This window comes from Lonchura striata, chromosome 10, assembly GCF_046129695.1.
Source record: "Lonchura striata isolate bLonStr1 chromosome 10, bLonStr1.mat, whole genome shotgun sequence".
Taxonomy (NCBI): Eukaryota; Metazoa; Chordata; class Aves; order Passeriformes; family Estrildidae; genus Lonchura; species Lonchura striata.
In genome coordinates this window covers 23,579,001-23,599,875 of record NC_134612.1, presented here as the reverse complement: position 1 = coordinate 23,599,875, position 20,875 = coordinate 23,579,001, and the positions used below count along the sequence as shown (strand labels likewise).

The 20,875-nt window shown below is 42.8% G+C and overlaps 1 protein-coding gene across 1 annotated transcript in view; it reads left to right on the top strand.

Annotated features, from left to right (window-relative positions):
- Positions 1–13,409, top strand: part of LOC110480370 (uncharacterized) — a 197,460-nt gene extending 184,051 nt beyond the window's left edge. The window contains exons 31-38 of the mRNA XM_077785741.1: positions 1,104–1,232; positions 2,102–2,227; positions 2,652–2,780; positions 4,433–4,561; positions 4,851–4,979; positions 5,681–5,806; positions 8,328–8,456; positions 8,825–13,409. Of these exons, the coding sequence (XP_077641867.1) occupies positions 1,104–1,232; positions 2,102–2,227; positions 2,652–2,780; positions 4,433–4,561; positions 4,851–4,979; positions 5,681–5,806; positions 8,328–8,456; positions 8,825–8,904 (977 nt within the window). The 3' untranslated portion in view covers positions 8,905–13,409. The remainder of the gene's footprint in view (positions 1–1,103; positions 1,233–2,101; positions 2,228–2,651; positions 2,781–4,432; positions 4,562–4,850; positions 4,980–5,680; positions 5,807–8,327; positions 8,457–8,824) is intronic.
- The last annotated feature ends 7,466 nt before the right edge of the window (positions 13,410–20,875 follow it).

The window sequence follows — 20,875 nt, the reverse complement described above, 5'->3', positions numbered from 1 at the left end:
AATTAGGAGAATAACGTGCATCTCTGGAGCTCAGAGCTGGCACACTGGGGGTTCAATGGTGCCCATGCTCAGCAGCTCTGCCCAGCTCTTCCCCTCGGTTCCAACCTCCATCACGAAAGATCATCCAGAAGATGTTAACTAAGCATGGCAAATGCATTTACATCTTTCTGATCCTTTGTTCGATTCTCCTGGAACATTAGCTATCCCAAAAAGAAATCAGAAATCCTCATTACTACGTGGAAAACCTCTCCAGTGTTGCCATGTAACACTGCCTCAGTAATCCATCCAGTCTTACAAAATGCAGATGCTTTTTTTTTTCCTCAGAGAATTTTCTGTCTTTGCATTTAAATAATATTCCTCCCATATCTATCTTCTGAGGAGGTGTCTTCTGAAATTCTGTGTTGCTGTCATGTGCACATTTTCATGGTCTTCCATGCACAGGGTGGGAAGGGAAGTTCCACTATCTCAGGTGGCTCCAACCTGGCCTTGGACATTTCCAGGGATGGAGAATCCACAGCCTCTCAGGGCAACCACTAACAATGCCAGCTCCAGTTTGCAGGGAAGGAATAGATTATAAAGGAAACAAACTTTCTCCAAGTTACACGTTTTAAGAAGACGTGACCCACCCTAGATCCATGAAACAGCTGCTAAAAGAGGCAGAAATGGCTCACAGCTTCTCACTGACCTGGACAAACCAGGTGGCTGCTGCCCAAAGGAAGAGGGAGAATGACCCCATCTCTCCTGTGTAGAGGGAAAGAGGGAATACATTCATTTGGAGCAGAAATCCCAAGAGGAAAATCTCTGTAGAACAAGGCTTGTTTTTCTTGCTGCTGTCACATAAGGGGAATGGGAGAGCACAGAGCCAGGAGCAGCAGCACTCAGTCCAGCTCCCCAGCATTTGACATTTCAATCATTGCTGTCCCAAGGGCATGTTGTCCAGAGGAGCCATCTGCTCCTCAGTGCCTACTACTGGCCCACTGGAAGTGAATAACATTAGAAAATGAAAATCAAACTTTGAAAGCAACAAAGTGCTTAAGACATGAAATGCAACAGGCCCAGTAGCAACCTAACCTAATTGCTGGCTATTTTTTCTTCTTAAACAGGGTGTCCAGAAGGTACTTACGGTTCAAACTGCCAAAATCCCTGTAAATGCATGAACGGAGGCCACTGTGACCCCGCGTCGGGAGCTTGTGATTGCGCTCCCGGATTCATCGGAGCCAACTGCAGCAAAAGTAAGCCAACATTCATGTTCTGCTTCTGTCAAAACACAGCAGAGAGAATCATTTGCATAAGAGCTTGTCTGAAGAAAAACAGACAGATCTCAGCTACCTCTTCCTTGAATTGTAAATCAGGATTCCAGCTTTGTAAAAAAATCTCTTGCAAAATATTTTCCCTCGCTGCTGCATGCATAGAAGCAAGGACACTTACCCCAGGATTGCAACCTGCTTGCCCAAGATTATTTCTAGAGCCAGCTCAGCATGAATTGCTCAAATTCCTTCTTCCTGTCCAAAATTTTGAGGTTGAGAAATTATCTCAATATTTTGCTTCACACTATGGTGCCATTATTTTCAATAAATGGGAAAAAAATCAAGTTTTGTCATGGCAAAACTGGTAAAGACTCCATGGCAACCCTACTGTTACTTCTCTGTTTCAGAGCTAAATGGTGTGGCTGGATTTCTGTGCTGCTTCCAAAGCTCTGGTCTCTGTGAAGTTCTCTTCCGTTTATTCACAGAAAGGCAATGTTTGAATGTTTGGTTGCCCATAGCTTTGCTCTTCATTGTTGGGCAGCATCAATATTGAGGGAAAGATGTTTTAAGCTGGAAGGATGAGCAGCTGATATTTCAGTCATACATTCACTCTTCTGATGGGAAAGACAGTAAATATTCCATGTGAAATCATGGGTTATATTTATAATCACAAGTAGTCTCACAAGGAAAAGCAGTCATGTCTTTGGGTGGGTTTGGCTTCATGGTTGATACTTTGAAGTGCGTTAGGGGGGAATCAAAACAAAGCCAGCTCTTCCCCTAAGACTTTGGCTGTGTTAAAAATGAAAACTGCCATTGGATCCTCTGGGTGTTTAACAAATCCTGTGTTCCCTCAGCCTGCCCTGAGAGCCGGTATGGGAAGGACTGTGCCCAGCTCTGTGCCTGTGGCAAAGGGCAGTGTGACCCACGGACTGGCGAGTGCTCCTGTGCCCCCGGCCACACGGGCCCTGCCTGCCAGCAAGGTAATCAAGCAGGACCCAGGTCACCTCGCCAGTGGGTGACACACTTAAAATACAGCAAATAAACTCAGTGCCAGGCATTGTTCACAGCCACCTTGCCCAGGGCCTTTGCTGATAAGGCTGAGGTCTGGGGCGCTCAGCCTCTGTCCCTCCCCGCTCCATCACCCAGCCTAATCCTGCCCACACCTCCCTGCCACCCTCGGTGCCAGGCCACTGGCTTCTCCAGGAAGCTGTGGGAATTTGTCAGGACACAGTGTTTGGGTGAAACTAATAATAATCATGGAGTAGTGTCCCACCACCCCAGGGAGACCCTAATCACTTGGGATACATGTGGGGAGCATGTGTTTGTATTTATTCCCTGTCACCTTCATCCTTTCCTTGGGGTGCTAATTTTGGGGTTTTTTCAAACTTTGTTAATTCTCTGTAGTGTGTCCCCAGGGACAGTATGGCCCCAACTGCCACCTGAGGTGTACCTGTCAGAACGGTGGCATCTGTGACCACGTGGATGGCAACTGCACCTGCGGGCTCGGCTGGACAGGAAAATCCTGTGAGGAAGGTGATTTCCTGCTTCAATGGCAGTGGATTTGTGCACTCAAGAGGGGCTTTGCAGTGTCCCCAGACACACACAGACAAGGACAGTTTCAGAACTGTCCCTAGTTAGAGCTTCAGGTCTTTTTTCAAAACAGTTTTCTCCTGAGTACTGCTCATGAATTACCTTACACACTTCTTATTTCTTCTTCTTCTCCAGTCCAACTTTTGTGTTCTTTGTCCATAGGAATGTTGGGTTTTGTCTTCTTCCATGTGATCCTCAGAGCAGGAGAAGCCTCTGTCTTCCTCCTCAGTGGCTGTGTTCTCTTTTATTTGACTCTGGACTGGAGTTGAGCCTCCCATGTGTAGACTTCCCAGATGTTCTGACAACATCTGTCCAAAGCAATTGAGATTGTCCTGCTCTCTCACCCTTATTTCTCCATGACACCTGTCCCTTGAGCAAGACAAAGCACACTAACTGAATAAGCTCATATCCCACTCCAGAATCTCTCCTGTCAGCCCAGTCTTCCCACAACTGTCCTGTCCATCTCCCAAAAACCATTCTGCATTTCTGTGTTCCTATTTCTCTCTGTAGGTAAGAGATATCTGTATAGTTACGGACTTGAATGTTAGGAAACCACAAGTTTACTGGAATGAAATGCAAGTAAATAATTCTAAGTACACTTTCAGGACAAATGTCATCATTAAATCGTGCAGATGTCCCCACATGGAGTAGTGGATTGCGAGTGTATCTCATAGATAAAACATCTCTGGAGTGGAGCACAGGGGGCAAACATGCACACATTGTATAAGGAACTGTGTGTTGTACCACTAGAGAGAGTTTCACGATTTATCTTTTGACACAGGGAATGAAATTATTGGAAAATTGAGTCTTGATCTCCACAGCAGTGTGGGTTGGAGTGTGTTGTGACTGGAAATCAAAGACAGCTAATCAGGCATCCTTTGAATAGAGATTAGATATGATGTTCCTGGAAGATCCTGTCTGGCATTTGCAGGGTTCTCCATCTGATTATTTGGACGGCCACGCTCGTTTAAGTTCGTCTGCCCAGATTCAAATTATCCCAGCAGTGGGAAGTTAACTTATTCAGAGATGATGCTGAGGTTAATTATATTGGCACAGTCCCTTCTGCATGACTTGGCTTTCAGTAATTTGAGATGTGTTTAGTTCTGTAAAAGCAGATAGTTCATTATACATGGACAGACTGTTGCTATGTGTGAAAAAGATCCTCCTGGTTTTATTAGGAATTTGAATAGTGTGATAACACAGAGGAGGAAGAGCTTCATGTTTTCTTTCACACTTTTTAAGTGCCTAAAAGAAAATATTGCTGTAGATAAAGAAAGAAAAAAGAAAATCTAATTTATGCCATTCACCACAAGGCTTTACAACACATGGTGTGGGTTCAGCATCGAGTCTGTGAAAGAAATTGAAAAAGGCAGACTGTTAAAACTGAAGAAATAACATAAAAGATTTCTCACCAAAGTATGCAAAAGCATCATAGTTGTGCAGAAATTTTGTGCCTTCATAACAAATACTCTTTGGTCTGCAAATTATTCCCTGGGTATCATCTCTTGGCAACGCAATCTGAGGGCAGCGTGGGTGAGGGCAGTGATTGTTTGCTTGATGGTTTGTCTGTTTTTCTGTCCATGTCCTGCCAGCAGAGTGCCTCCCAGGCAAGTATGGGGCTGGCTGCTCCTTGGACTGCCCGTGCCAGCACGATGGCACCTGTGACAGGTTCACAGGCTGCTGCAGCTGCCCCGAGGGCTTCTACGGCCACTCCTGTGAGCACGGTAAGCGGAGGCACTCGGGGTCATTGTCACGGGTTTGGGGCTTCAGAGGAGTCAAGAAACACCTCATTAGTTCCGTTAAAATTTTGGGGATGTCCCAGATCATCCAGCTCCTTCTAGATCTTGCAAGTTTCTGGTGCTGGGTGATGGAAGTTTAAAAGTCCATGGAATTAGCAGACTTAAGGATAAATATCATTTTTTGTTGGCTGCCAGGGAATGTCATAGAGAACACGGAGGATTTTTATGGTGTGTGTGATTTTCTCCATGAACCTTCTTCATTTTAATTTTTCAGGGTGCCCCCTGGGATTTTATGGACTGGGCTGTCTTCAGGCCTGTGCCTGTAAAAATGGAGCGAGCTGTGATGCAGTGACAGGACAGTGCCTTTGTCCTTTGGGTTATCATGGTGTCCACTGTGAAAAAGGTACTTGGAAAGAAAAAAGACAAAGGAAAAGAAAACAAAAAAAAAAAAAAAAAAAAACCAGAAAAAAACCCAAACACCAAAAAAAAAAGCCAAAAGCAGAACTCAAAAAACCTCATATAATTACTGAAATATTTGTTGGGAGCCACTTCTTCCATATTTTGAGCTTAATGAATATCCTGAAATACTGAATTTGGGACAGATTTCCTGTTATACAGCTGGGTGTTCCCATTCCCTTATAAATTAACTAATCTGGTTCCAATTAATACAGTGAAAGTCCTGGTCTCCGTGATGTCTTGCAGCAATGAGTTCCACATGCCATTTATTAAAAATAAGTCCCTTTTACTGATTCTAAATTTGCTTCTAAAACTCCAAATAAGATTATTAAATAGCTGCATGTCAAACCTGTTGAGTGTTATGGAGGGGTCTTCTAGAGAGTTCTAATTAAAAATAGAAATAAGTGCCAGCCACATTTCTGGGACAGATTTACAGATACCTTTGAGAAGTTAGATTAGACAACCCCAACAGAAGGAGAGCTCATTTAAATATTGTGCCCATTCTGCTGTGTTTGATTTTTTCATTAAGCTTGGCATTTACACTGATTTCATTTATGAGCTTTCCCCTGAGACATCCTGGGAAAACTCTGGGTTTCATGTTACATCTTGCCACTCAGACGTGCATCTAAAGGGTTCTCTTGCTGTCAGGCTGTGCCAGGGGCTGGTTTGGTGAGGGCTGCCAGCATCAGTGTGACTGTGGAGATGCTCCTTGTGATCCAGAGACTGGGAAGTGCCTTTGCCCACCTGGGAAGACTGGAGACAAGTGTGACATTGGTAAGGGCAATATTTTTAAGGGCTGGACTGTGTATTGTTATACCACTCTGACCTGTTGGTTTTGGAATAACTGTAAAAGGACATTAGTTGGTGTTCAAGAACACATTGTTTGTAGAAAATTGCTGTTTGTGATTATTAACACCTTTATCAGCAGGCTTGTACCTCTTGATTTAATCAATATTTAAATTGATATCCTGATAGGAACACTGTTCATGGGTCAGCTGTAAAATGTCATTTGCCTTGAGTTTTGGAGAACACAAGCTGGGGAAGATAGGCCAAGAAGTTTTGCAAATGTAGTTAAGAAGACTCCAGAGGGTGCAGTTGGGCACCAAGGGCTCCAGTTGCTGTGTGTTTTATCACACTGACATTTGTGAGCCTTTTCAGACCAGTGTAAAAGTATGTCCAGCTCTGGATTTGCTTTCCCTGGAAGCAGGATGGAGTCCCCAGAGGTGAGGGCAGTGGAGCTGCAGCAGCTGTGCTTGGCCCTGGCCTTCAGCAGGAACTTTTAACCCAGATGTAATTCCCTCCTTTGCAGCACAGGCACTTGGGCTGTGTGTTGGCCCACAGGAGCAGAATTCTTCTGTAACAAGGATATAAAAATAGGTGAGGAATTTTTCCTGTAGGTAAAACCAGCCCCGCTGCTGTACCCTGGTGGGGTTGAGGGGCAGCAATGGCAGATTCTCTGGTTACAGCTGTGACTCTGATCAGAGCTCAGGGCCAGGCTGGACAGGGCTTGGAGCAACCTGGTCTGGTGAAAAGTGTCCCATGCCTGTGGTTGGAGACACATGGGTTTCTAACCCATAGCTATCCTATCCTATTCTGTGATTATGATGGAGCAGTTTTAGTGTAATCAGTGGAGTAAAAGGAATTGCAGTGGTTTAACTGAGTGTAGGAAAGCATTTGTAATCCCAGTGCTGTGACAAACAAGATAAAAGGAGTGAACATCCATGTGCTACCGTGGAGCTTCACCAGGAACCAAAATCCCCCTGAGCTCCTGGAGCAGAGGGGGAAAATTATTTCTCCTTTTGTTCTAGGATGGGGCAGAAATAGATTTAAGCAAGCTGTTATTAATACAAATTGCTGTGAGCTTAAGCATTAGTGCAACTTGCAAAACTAAAATGGAAAAGTATCTGATTCCCTCTGTGCAGTGTCCTGTGGTCAGGAAATGAAGCTCCCAGTCTGGAGCACTGTTCCAGTGGGAACATGAGCCACCCTCAGTGCCCACACACCACTGGGTGTCCCTGGGCCTTTCCAGTAAAATTTTAGGCAGAAGTGGAACGCAAGGGGGAAGTTCAGCACCAAAAATGGGAATTGAGGTTTTCTTCCTCACAATCTCTGCGAGTCATTTTTATTTTTTTTAAATCAGCTAGGGTAGCCCCCATCCATGAAAAGCTGTTATGGGATAGGTTTTATTTGCATTTTTATTTTCAATTAGGCTCAGTTCATCTGTGATATAACTGTGAGCAGCTGTGACTGTGCAGCAGCCATAAAGATAAAAGGCCTGATTTTAATTTGAACTCTGGTAAAGCACCCATTAAACAGGCAAAATGTTAATTAAAAAAAAAAAAGAGAGAGAGAGAATATAACAGACTTTTATGGGCGTTCTTTTTCTGTAATAAATTAACATTGCAGACTTTCAAACAGATGTCTTAAATACACATTGTTATTAACATGAAAATGTGGTATTACATAAATTAAAATCAGGTCCAGAGGTGTTTGGGGAGACCTTTTCTCATAACATTTCCTAATTGAAAAGGCCAAGCTCGGAGCGCACGGGGCGAGTTCTCCCACGTGCTGGGGCTGCAGCTGATGCAGGGCTCAGCAGGACTTCATTTACCTGAGGGTGCTCGTGGGAGAAGGCAAATTCCCTGGTTACAGGGTTTTTCAGGTGGGGGAAAGAGGGCCATTGTTTGCTGTGTATTTCACACCCTGCCTTGTGACCCTGCTGCTCACTTTCCTTTCCTGCCTGTCCTCTGATGCATAAAAAGTTGAAGTGAAGATTTACCAGCCTAGGTATGAAATGTATTTGCATTTGGAAGTGAGATTTTTTTTTTTTTTTTTTTTGCTGTGAGTTTAATTTGCCAGGATGCAGCAGAATTGTGCAATCAGAGCAAGACATGAGTATCTATAAATGCATTAATTCTCAGTGTCACACTCTGTGAGGGAAGGCTCTTGGCCAGCATGTACTGACAGCCCAGCCATGCAGGAGAGACAGGGGCAGGAGAAAGTGTGGATCCAGGATGCTGACAGCAACTTTCCTGAGCAGATCCTAAGATGTTCTCTGTTGGGCTGTCAACCCCTGTTTTTAGTAATGATTTCCATTCTGGGAACCTCTTGAGGACAGCTGGGCTGAAGTTGTGCAGATCATGTGGCAGACGAAACTCGATGGCTGCCGCGCTGTCTCTCCCAAATGTGGCGTCTGAACGTGAACAGATGTAGGTGTCTGAGCAGCTTCCTGATCCCCCGAAGGGGGAGGCTGCCAGGAGTGCTCACCCTGTCCCAAACCCTCCTGTCCTTGCAGGGTGCAGGGCGGACAGGTACGGCCCCGGCTGCTCCCTGCGGTGCCAGTGCGCCGGCAGATCCCGCTGCGATCCCCGCAACGGGAGCTGCGCCTGCCCCGGCTCCGGGATGGGCCCGACCTGCAGAGAAGGTAACCAGCATTTCCTGCTGGGATAAAACACCTCTGGCCCATGCTGGTGGGCGGTTTGGACGGGAGGGTCGACCCATGAGATCGTTTGGATAATTTCTCTTCTCAATGAAATAGAGTACGGAGGGAGTTTCCTCTCAGTTGTAGTGTAATCACAATTCCTCCTTTAGTTTAGGGAAAACTTTGGGAACCTTCTGATTTGGAAGTGTTTTATAGTTTTCCCTGTTCTCTGCCTCTGTGTAACTCCCTCCTCTACCTTCTTTTCAAGACTACCATTTATTGAATTATTTAAGTGTAAATTGTATAATCTATATAATATTTCAGTATTAGATTATATGGACCTGAAACCGTGTTTCTACTTAATTCTCTAGGTGGCCCTCCAAAGCTTCCTTTTTATGAAGAACAAGCCCAAGAAAGAGGGAGTATTTTTCCAAGAGCTCTACAACAGTAACATTTGGACTAATAAATGAACTGTTTTATATGCACAGACGGTATTTGAATTTGGATATGAAAACAGTTATTCAATTCAGCTTGAATTGTACTGAAGTATTCACACTTCTTATGGAAGACTACAGAGGCCATTTAGTAGCTGGATCCTTTTAAAGAGTTGAATCTGTTTCATGTGCTCATTCCTAGCCTCTTGCCCCTCCATTAATCTACTCTGGACATTCTTTCTGGTATTAATATAATACATTGCTTGAAAGCCTGGACATGTTTTTAATCAGACCAGCTCCAAAGAGTATCAGGATAAGCAGCGTGTAACACATCACCATGGAATGAGCCACGCTCCCTATCAGGGACTTTCTAAACCCACTTGACAACCAGCACCAAGTCTGAGTATTCCACAGATTATTTCTCTTCAGATTCATTGCAAAATCATATTGCACAGAAACTAGAGGGATTCATGAAGTTAATTCCTCTTTGAATAAAGTGGTGTGTTCTGGAGAAGCATGCAGTCTAATTTTGAACTTGCAGCTGAAGAAGAATCCACTACAATCCGACAAGAGTCCTCAATATATTGTTAATTTATTTAAGAGCATCTTCTGGATTTCTAGTGTGGTTTGACTGATTGGAAGGTCTCTGTCTGAATCTGTCTTCCAAAGAGCATGGCGTCATCTTCCAGGCTCTCCTGGAATTCTGTGTTCTCACATCTTACCAGATAAATTTCTCACTCAGTGGGTTGTGCAGCACTTCTCATCAAAGAGTAACTGCTAATGCAGAAGAGGTTTTATCTTGAATGGAGAAAGCAGATAGTAACCAAGGAGAGATGCTTAAAGATACTATCTTTGGGGTTTGTGCTTTTATTGAGCAATTTGGTTTTTTTATCAAGTCATCTCACAGCATCTCCTGATACCATTCAACAGCTGCTGGTGGCCACCTCATAGAACGGAGACATTTGGTGCTATTTTGTCTGTTTAGACAGGTTTTGCCTTTGATATAGAACTATGTCATTATAAAGAAATTTATGTTCTGTATTTTAATATTCTGAGATAACCAGACTAAAAGTTTTCAGTGCCTCTTTATACCTCGCTTTAGGTTGGGAGTTACAAAATCTGTGTAGTAACCACTTGATTCTGACTGTATCAAAAGTCCACTCTAAGAAGAGGCATCAGGACAGTGGTAGACACAGAGCATGGGCAGTTCCAGCTCTTGTGCTGATGCTCCATTCACCACCAGAGCAAACTGCAGCTCTGAAAGAGCAGGATTTTGTTTTGTAAGAGAAAAGAAAAATGACATTAATTGATGGTAATTTGGGATTTTTGGAGAAGTTTGTTGTTGTGGTTGGGTAGGTGATGAGTTGGTGACGTAGGATCCAGGAGGTTGGATGGGAAGGTGAGGTCACAATTATTCATCACTTCGTAGGTATTGAAAGTAAAGGTATTTGTGAATGCATCAAAATTCATTAAATAACTGTGCTTTCAGCCAGAAAATCACTGGGGCTGATTCTGATCCCTTTTCATTTCTTCTGTAGAGCTCAATGAATGTCACTGGAAAGTTCATTCAATGTAAATGTGGCAAAATAACAGTCCCAGAAGTGTGTGACTCTCAGCAAGGAAGTGATATTTTAAATGTTCTTTTGGAGGTGTGATGGCCTGGGTCTGATCCTACAGTTATGTGACTTTTGGGCAGTTTCGCTGGACAGGAACCTGCAAGGTAAATCTCCTGTGAGACAATGAGATATAGTCTTAGCAGCTGCTGGAGAAGAGCAATTGAAGTTGAACAGTTGACATATTTTGGTCTTAGCTCTGTATTTCCTGCAGAGCCAAACTACAACAGTAGTGCAGGTGTCACACTGCACTTAAGATTTTTTTGTAGAATCATCAAGTGAAAAAAGCTGCAGAAAACCTCTGGAGGTCTGAGCTTCCCTTTAAAGCCTGGTCAGCTCCAGAGTCAAATGGCTCAGAGATTCATCATTCAAGTCAAATTTCAGAGATTCCTCCCACCTTGTTTAGAACATCTCCAAGGATGGAGATCCCACCACCTCTTTTAACCTGTTCTAGTGGAGATTTCATTTTCTTCATTTTTTTTCCCCCTGGTTTCTCATCAGAATTTCTTCAGCTTCATCTTTGTTCCACTGCTTCTCATCCTTTAATTGTGGATCTCTGAGGAACCTTTGGCTTCCTCTCCCCCAGAGCCCCCATGGGGTAGTTGCTGCAGCCTTGCTCTTCTCTTCTGAAGACCCCCCCATCCACTGGCCACATTCCAGTTCCTCAGACATTCCAGTTCATCCCAGCTGCCCAGAGACTGGCGTGGTTACTCAGCAGCATAAAACCCATTACACTTCTGTTAGACAGCAGAATGTATCAAATGTACTGTTTTTTTCTTATTTTTGTAGATTGATGTGTGATTTGAGCAGCTAATCCAAGGGGAAACCTTTATCAAGCCATATTATTTACACTCATGTATACTTGTTTACATTTTCTACAGTATCTTGATGATAGAATTGTAAATATGCAGTATAAGGAAATAAAAGATTTTTGTATGACGTGTTTTTAAAGGATGTCACGACTTTAGGTACATGATGAAACACATATTTTAAGTGACTGATACTGAGCCTATGCCAATGAATTAAGGGCCCAAGTAGATCTGCTTTGGGAAATATTTCAGCAAACTTTTTTAAAATCAAAAAATGCCAATTCATACAAACCACTCCATATGCAATAGGCTTTTTTATTCAAAATGCTTCTTGGCTTTATGTTATTACCTTGGGAAAAGAAGTTCACTTCAGTACCATCAAACAGACCATTCTGATTTGTGGCTCTGCATGACTTTTTGTTCCAAAGCAAAATGCAGTCATATACAGGTAAAAATCAGAATTAAAGATTTCATAAAAATCTTAAAAGAGGAATTTTGATTTGGGTAGTTGGAATGTCCGATCTTGGTTCTTACTTTTTTCATAAGGTAGAGAAAATGTTTACAAAATTTTGTTTCTTAGAAGAGCCAGAACTTTATTAACAACTAATTAAGAAGTTTACTCTTTTTCTGATATTATTGTTATTATTGTTATTCTGCTCCTTACTACAGTTCAACACATATACCTGATTCTTTGCCTACAAACTTTATTAGACAGGATGGATTTTTTTTAATGGAAAACTGACTAAATCAGCTTTCCCAGAGATTAATTTAGTGGCAAGTGAGTGTAGTTGCTACTAAATTAGCACAACTGTGCTTATTTGCTTCATCAGATTCCAGTGCAAGAGTGTCAGGCTAATGTAGTGCTGAGCACAGCACTGGGGCTTGTTGAAAATGGAAGTTAAAAATTCAGTGAAAATGGGATTTATAGTTAAATTGATTCAGTGACAATGGGGTTCATAGTTAAATTGATGTCCATCTTCCTCTTGGTGAAGGCCTTTGCTGGCTCCCAGGGGGCTGAAGTTAATCACACTTCCTGGAAGGGAGAGCTCTGTGTATTCCTCTGTGGCACACTTGCACGTGCAGATAGCTCCTTTCAGAAAGACACTGGGATTATTTCAGCCATGCAGCTCCCGTGCCAAGACCCCCTCTCTTACCTTGTGTGTTCCAGATAACTTCAGCTGGAGTGGGAAGGAGCTGAGTGTAACTCAGTGGGCCCAGCAGAACCTCACTTTCTGTGAATTCATGAAGCCAGGACAACATGTTTTAAGTTAGATTTCACTAACACTATCCTCATAGGAAAACAATCAGAATTTTAAAAATTCCCCGCTTGCCCTGCCAAAAATTATTATTCTACTTTTATCCTTTTTATGTTGAAGAACCATAGCTATTAAAGTTTGCCCAGATTCCTTGCCAACCATATTATTTTGATTGGCTGCAGGTTTCTGTTTGTGTAAGTAATAACCAGCATAGTGTCAGGAGTTGCCAACGGGACAAACATGGAAATAAAACCTTCATGTCCTTCCCAGAAGAGGCAAAGACACATTTGGGAGCCATCGTGGCTTCACTGTGCAGATCAAACAGTGACTCTGTTAGAATTTAGCTTCTTATCAGAGCAAAGTAAATCTTAGGAACAATCTTTCAGAGTGCTGATGGACCAAGAAACTTCTATCCTCCCATTCTTGTGTTAATATTTCTATATTTAGGCTAGTAACCTTCTCAGCCACCAGTTTTTGAAGGACTTTTCCTTCAGGTTGACCTGAGCAGCTTCATGCATGGGCTGCAATTGTGCACAGTAATTCTTTTGCAGGGTCACAGCTTTAAATTCTGACACTGTGTAAAGCAATTTCCAGCAGTAAACACCAAATCTCAGCCTTGTAGAGCATAAATTGTTCGTTCTGTTCTTTTTATTGCTCTTAATAAGCACTTGCATAGCAATGTTATGTCTCTGTGAATTTGTAATCCCTCTTCAAGAAATGTGTGGGGTATATCTCAGATTTGTACTGTACTTTTTGTTGTAGACATGTTGTAGTGAAAGGATGCTGATTTTTTTTTTATATATATATAAACATGTCATTAAAACTTGGTCTTGTTTTTCCCTTATTGCTAGTTTTGAAGCAACAGGCTTACGTTGTGGATGAGACTTTATTCTACTGAACTAATTCACATTCAGAGCAAACAGGCTGAAATCACACCTGCTTTGGTAGTTTGTACAGAATAAATAATGGCCTGTGCCCAAGTGGGTTTGTGTATGATCCCTGACCAGGGCAGGCTGGCCAGTGACTGAGCCTGACAAATGGAGCTTTCTGGCACTCCAGAGTGTTAGAAATATTCAAAACACAGCATGAACCTTGCTGGAGGAGGATGCTTGTGAAGTGTGACATTTTGGGAAGGCTTGGGCACAGAGCACTTTGAAGGCGTTTGAAACCACACACCTGCAGCCTCCATCAGCCTGCTCGGGCACTGCCCAGGGCCCAGTTCTGCCAACAAATTGCCTGGTTCACCTTCAGGGTATTGTCTTCTCACATTGGCAGGAGCTGAAGGAACCTGTGTGCCTGCTTAATGCCAAATAGTGCAGTAAGAGTGTGTTGGTTAATTGGGAGTAGCAGGCTAAATTGAATTCAAAATGTGTAACAAAGGGGGAACAGTAGATCAAGCTGTCAAGAGGAAAAGTGGACAGCTCTGGCTTGCTGCTTTCTGGGAGAGCAAGCTTGGATTCCTTTGGAAATTTCAGGGCAAACATTTAGAATGGAGTTGTGTAATACTGCAGGGTTCTGTCTTGCCTGATTTACTTCACTCTTCCTGCAGTTTTCAACAAAGAACAGAATAATTAAGTTCATTTGGTTTGTCATCTTTTTGACATATGTTCTAAAAATAATTCTATAATCCTTGCAATTTTTCCAGTAATTTCTTTTTTAGAAGCCATATTCCTACTGCTCTAAGAAGCTGTGATGCTATCAACATATCATGTTGATTTTAACCTCTCAGATTGCTGTTTAAAGCTGAACAAAAACTAGAATATTCTCAACCTCTGCAGATTTAGCATTGATCTGTGATTTAAACCTTTAGAAAGCCATGCCTCTGCAGCACTTGAAATGTGCATAAATCGTGGAATGGTTTGGGTTGGAAGGGACCTTAAAGATCATTTATTTCCAGCTAAATATGGGGCAGCCACAACTTCTCTGGGCACCCTTTGCCAGTGCCTCATCATCCTCACAGTAAAGATTTTTTTTCTGATGTCTGGGATCTGTGGAACCAGAATGACCTTGTGGCTGTGTCCAGGGAGCACTGTTCCATGGGATTGTCCCTCAGCACCTTCAGAAATCATCATCCCAATCTGCAGCCAGCACTGCTTATCTCTTCTTGTAGTCAGTACTAGAAGTTCACGGGGTGCTCATAGAATATTCTGTATGCACACAATAAAAACAACCATCCAAACCCCACGAATGGTTTAAAAATGTCATTAAAGTGCTGTATGATAAGGCACTTCTTTGTTGATTCCTTCAAGCATGGTAGTTAAAAAAAACACAAGTCAGTTGTGTTGTTTTATATATGAATAAAGATGTCAGCAAGTAGTCATCTAACTGTCCGTGCCATTTGGCAGTATCTAGCTTCCTTTTCAGTAATAGCCCAATAAATCTTTATCTTTTACTAAGCTGACGACAGCAAAACATCTTGAGAAGCTGCATGTGGTGTAGATATTATAGTTAATACTTAAATGCTTCATGCCATCGTCTGCTGGGTGTTTTTTCCCATCCAGATGTAACATGCTGATTTAAGGCATGTGCTCACTTCTCCCTCTAGTGATTCCAAGAGCTTAATGGTAATTAATTAATTAATCAATCAATTAATTAATTAAGGTCTGTTATTCAAGACCATTATGTTGGTCCATAGTAACTGAGATCCACCTATTCGGGTGACCTCACTGACCTCCCACCAAAAGTGGTCCAAAAGTTGCAGCTTTGCCATTTGAAGTGGGTTCTGTGCTTTGGGTTTTCTTTCTGCCTACAAGCCCTTGGTTCATCCAGAAATTCAGGGCTTGTCTCAGCTCTGTCCCCTGCTCTGGAGGTGGCCATGGAGGCTTCCCAGTGGGAGCAGCACTGTGAACTGGGCTCATGGTGGCTGGGTAAGTGGAGCCTTTTTTGGGGTAGGAATGCCCCATGCTCCCATCCAAACCAGCCTGTCATTTCTTTGTTACTTGGTAAGTCTTAAAAATTGCCATCAATTACTTACAAAGTGACTTAATGAAAATTCTGATTTTTGCAGCTGGAGGAGGCTTTTTTCAACCAGAAATCCAGTTTCTAAATGATTTATTTCTCCTCCAAGAACCACATTAGGATTTCTTGCTGTTCGTCATCATCAAAGAGCAAGATTGGTGCAAGTAGAGACTGTGGGGTAATTCCTGCCTGTCCATTTGCTTTTGTTCCTTTTTCCCTGACATTTCAGCTGTTGTAGCTGTTGTGGATTTTGGCCTTGCACTACCAGGCACAGGGGAAGGCTGCTCTTAATTATTACTTTACATTAAGGGTAGGCATGAAATACAAAGCTGCAAATAGCATCACATTAAATATGGGCTGTATCCCTGGGTAATGAGGGGTGGGAATGCTGCAGGAGCAGCAGCCATGGATGGCATCACTCTGCTGGAGCCTTTTGTGGAGCCCTTCACCCTTTCAAAAGTAAGAGGTCTGAACAGGCAGCTTGAAAGACTATTAGAACTGCTCACGGTCATAGTTAGCGTGTTAAAACATTTTACAAGAACCAGTGAATTTGATCAGAAAATAGTTATTTTTGGCTGCCAGTGTGGCAAAACCACTTAAAATACAAACTCAAGAATGTGTTGAAAGGAGTCAGTTTGCCAGCACAGCTATTGTTGTAGCAAAGTCTCCCCTCTGATCCAACGGGAATCCTCTCCTCAAGTTTTATTACTTAAAAAGTAATGTGGATGTCAAGCACCTGGAAATCTTTGTATTTGAAAAGAGCATTGGTAGGGGCTGGATGGGTTTGATTTCTTGGTGCAAACTCTTTTGCTGTCGGGTGTTAGCTGGGGGTTTCCTTCCCTTGGGAAGTTTTGAGGATTGATTTGGTAGTTCAGTGTGAGTGCTCTGATAATGTGCTCTCTACAAGGGGCAACAAGATGTGTGATTTGGTGCAAAAGTATTTGAATTTGCTGTGTATTTTCTCTTATTTTTGATTTCTAGCTTAAAAAAAAAAAAAAAGCCTTGGCTTTTTTTGCCTTTTTAAAAAATATGTGGAGAGCCCCAACCACCACGCAAGGGTCTTCTAGAGAGGCAGGGCTTTGTCCTTTGAGAAACATCCCAAAAATGCCTGTAAGCACTTGGGACAGAATGATTTCAGCAGTAGAAATCCATTTTGATACATGTCCCAGTGAGGGTTTGTGCAAGCAGAAATCCCCAGGACCCTTGAGGAGCTGAGAAGGGATGGATCTGCAGCTCTTGTTAACTCAAGTGCATAAATGGTGCTGCAGCATCACGTTCCAAGGCAGGGGAGATGGGAAAAGCATCATGACCAATAAATTAATGTTTTACTTTGAGTGGGCATGAAGGAGGGTGTTGAAAACTGCTGTTCTTCTTGCCTCTGCTGCCAGCAAAACAAAGCCCCACACAAGAGGGCTTGAAGGTCCCTCTGAGGAAAAATTCCATTGCCAGCTCCACCAGAGTGCCTTGTCCAAGTTGCCCTGAAGGAATCTCTGCCAGAAGTACCTGTTAACAATAAGGACCTGTTAATGTTTCACAATTATTTTCCCAAGTATTTAATTGCTGCACCAGTCCCCAACACAAGAAACTGGCACATATTAAATACACAATAACTGTGGAAACCTCTGGTCTGTCTGCATGTGCCAAGACCAAGATACAGCTGCACATCTGCAGGTCTGGGGATGACTCTGACTGCAGTCAAGATGAATAAAAGCTGGGGCTCTGTCAGCCATAACTACAACTTTTCCAAAGAAAATCAACATTATTTTTGTCTTTTATGGAAGAAAGCTAAACCCCAAATTACTCATGGCAGTCACATCCCAGTTTCCTGCACAGAGGCTGCTCTGGGGAATGAAGGAGAGCAGCGTTGGGGGCCAGTCAGGAGGGATTGTTTGTAATTCCCCATCCCCACGAAGGTGTTGCTTGGTCACTGGCTTCGTACCAGATACAAAGTCATGATTTACCACAGGTGTGATCTTCCTGCCTCAAAGTGTATTTACAGAGCTCTTGCTTGCCTTCCCCATGTGGATGCCAAAGCTGATGAGGCTGACCTTTACAACTGACAAAACCCCACAAATTGTAGCTGCTCTGTCTGATATCAAGGCAACATTGCAGCTTATTTTGATAGTTTATCCTCCCCAGGTGAGGAAACTGCAGCCTCTCTCTGCAGGATCTTAAAGACTAGGCTGTGCCTTGATGGATGTCAGAAGGTGATGTTGGCTTTTGAAGTGGTACTGAGAGCCTGTCTTTGTTCTTGAACCTTGGTTCACCTTTTCAGCTTGTAAATTTAGATATCTGCCTAAGTTTCATCTGCCTGATAGAGTTTAGGAGCTACTTGGCAACACATCTTCCCAACTCCTGTCAGTTTGATCATTGATGCGGCTCCCACGGAGCAGTTCCTGTTGGATGCTGCATTCTCACATGTTGGGACATCCACTGCTTGCAAAAGATGTTCATGGACTGCAATGACACAGAGTGATTAATTTTGCTTGGTTTTTCCAGAGGAATAGGTGGATTCAAACCTGCAGGGAGCCAAGGGAGAGCTGGACTGGAGTCTCCTACACCCTGGTAAGAGCTCCAGTCACTGAGTGATTTGATAACCAGAGCACTCCTTATGGCTATCTTCCCACAGGCTTACAAATATAGTTTGAAGGTTTGTTTATTTTTAACTGGAATGAGCATATTGGTAATTTGCACAATTATTTTTTGGCCTCCAAAAATGTTTGAGCAACTCAGTAGGTGGCACCCTTTCTATTCCTTTATTTTCCACCAAATGTCAAAAATAAGTTGGAGCTGGAGCCTGTGAGTGTTTTGTGTGTGTGTGTGTGTGTGAAACAAGTTCAGTAAAAATGTAAATGCATATTTGTCTCCTTAATTGAGTATAGTATATTGTGAAATCATTACTGTCAGGGCACACTTGGGTTTATACAAACGCTTAAGTAAAGAAAATATATAAACCTAGATTGACTTGAACAATTTGAATGTGATAGTGGACATCTGTGTTCAATAACATCACTTTGGTAAGCGGTGTTTAATATTTCATGTCAAAGCGAGGAGAGTAATAGAACGGGGTATTTTCAGAATTCTTAGATTGCTGAAGTTTATGGCATGGCATAATATATAATCTGTCCTTTGTCAAGCTCACCAGAAAGAGCCCTACTGCAGCTGAAGACGTAAAGTGCTCTAATATATATGTTTCTAGACCTCTCCCTGCTTGAGGAATTAATCTTGGGAGGTGCTGAGTGCCCTGAAGTGCCAGTGAAGTCAGTGGGATTTGAAGTTTCTCACAGCTCGGAGAACAGGGATCCTTACAGGGGCTAATTGCTCTCCTCCAGTCCAGCCAGGAAAGCCCTTCAGAGCTCCTTAACTTTCAGTGTGTGAGGAGTCCTCTTAAAGCTGGCATCAGGAATGCTCCTGGGACAGTGTCCAGAGTCCAGCTCATTCCTCCATCATCTGATAAAATGAGAGCTGCTCCCCAGCCCTGGGATTTTAAAATTTGGTGGCAAAGAGGTGAAAATGAGAAAGTTCCTTGCCCAGGGGAAGATCTGCCACCGAGGGCTGAGCTCAGAGTGCCCCAAAGCAGATCAGAGCATTATCTGCTGGGTTTTGGAGGGTGGAGGAGGAGGAAAGGGGCAGCCCCTCATTCCAAGTGAAGTCCATGCAAAAGTACATCTCCAGCTCGGGAACTCTTAGGCTGCAGAAAGTTCAAAGGAAAATAAACATTTTTAAGTATCTTCCAACTCTCTTATTAATGAGCAATTACACTGATGTTCTTGGATGAATTTCCACTGAGTAATTCATCTACAAACAAATCTTTCTTTTGTATTTCTCCCCCCCAAAACCCCAGTCTTTTGTATTTCATTTTTAGGTGAAATTCTGTAGTGAAAGGGGCCAAAAGAAACATGCTTTCCTGAGCCTCATGCTGAATGTCTGTCTGGACAGCTTCATTTTAACTGCAGCTTGGGAAAAAAAAATGTAAACATGGTGTGAGTATCATTTTTAAGCTGAAACTGGTTTTCCCCCATGTTCAAATAGCATTATAAATGTTTGCTCAAAAGAGGCATATTTATTCATCTAGCCTCTGAGAGAACACTGTGTGCATAGGTAGCAATAAAAATGTGTTAAGGGCTGAGAGAGATTCCCCTGGTAAATGGCTTTTCTCTTGACCTCCTCTTAAGCATCTTAGCGGGGCTCTGCTGCTGGCACTCTGAGGAAGTATGTTTGCACTGGGGAGGAAGAATTTTTAAAGTTGCAGAGTGTTACAAACAGTGAGGAAATAACTGTGGGGGTTTGGATGTTTGGGGTTTTTTTATAATGTTGTGGAAAACACTCTTATGAAAAAAAGATGTGAGATGCAAAGCAGTCACACCCATTGAAAATTGTTCCCAACATGCTGTATGATTTCTTGCAAGGAAGATGATCTATGCAATTGTAATTCTCTAAATTGTTTTTCTGACTAATTTATCAAGAAATCTTTTTTTTTTTTTTTTTGGTGTGACTCTTCACCACTCCTGTGTTTGATAGCTGAATCTGCCTGCATGGGTTGTTTAGTATGGAGAAAAGGAGGATCAGGGGGACCTTATTTCTACAACTCCCTGACAGGAGGTTGAGCCCAGGTGGGGAGTGGTATTTTCTTCCAGGTAATAAGTGATATGGGAAGAGGAAATGGCTTCAAGTTGTGGCCAGGAGAAGTTTTGGTTGGATATTAGGGAAAACGTCTCCTCTGGAAGGGTGATCAGGCATTGCAAGAGGCTGAGCAGGGCGGTGGTGGAATCACCACACCTGGAATTGTTCAAATAACATGTAAATTTGGTGTTTAGGGGCATGGCTTGTGGTGGGCTTGGCAGTGCTGGGTTAATGGTTGGACTTGATCGTCTTAGAGAGTTTTCCAGCCCAAATGATTCTCTGATTCTGTGCATATTCAGTTATAGGGTCAGAAGCTCAACATCATGTGGCTTCTCTGGCACATGAGGTTATGGTCCCCTGATTACAAGCCTGAATACTTTTGTGTGCAGAAATGATTTCAAGTGACTCTTTTGCATGAGACCATGGAGTTGCTTTTCCATGAATTTGGTTCATTCAAATGTTTGTGGAGAGGAAAAGCAAAATAAGGAGGGACCATAGCAGAAAGAAATTCATCAGGCTGTTTGTATGAACAAGGGCAAAGCTTCTCTGCTTTGCTGACCCAACTTCTCTCTCCTGCCCAATTAAATATGCACTTGGCAGTTGTCAGACTGAATAACTCGACTCACCACAGAAGCTGGAGATGGAAAACACCTGCTCAGACCATCTCCTGCCCAGTGCAGAGCCATTTCCCTGCAGGACATGGGTCATCCCTAAATCCTGCAGCTGACA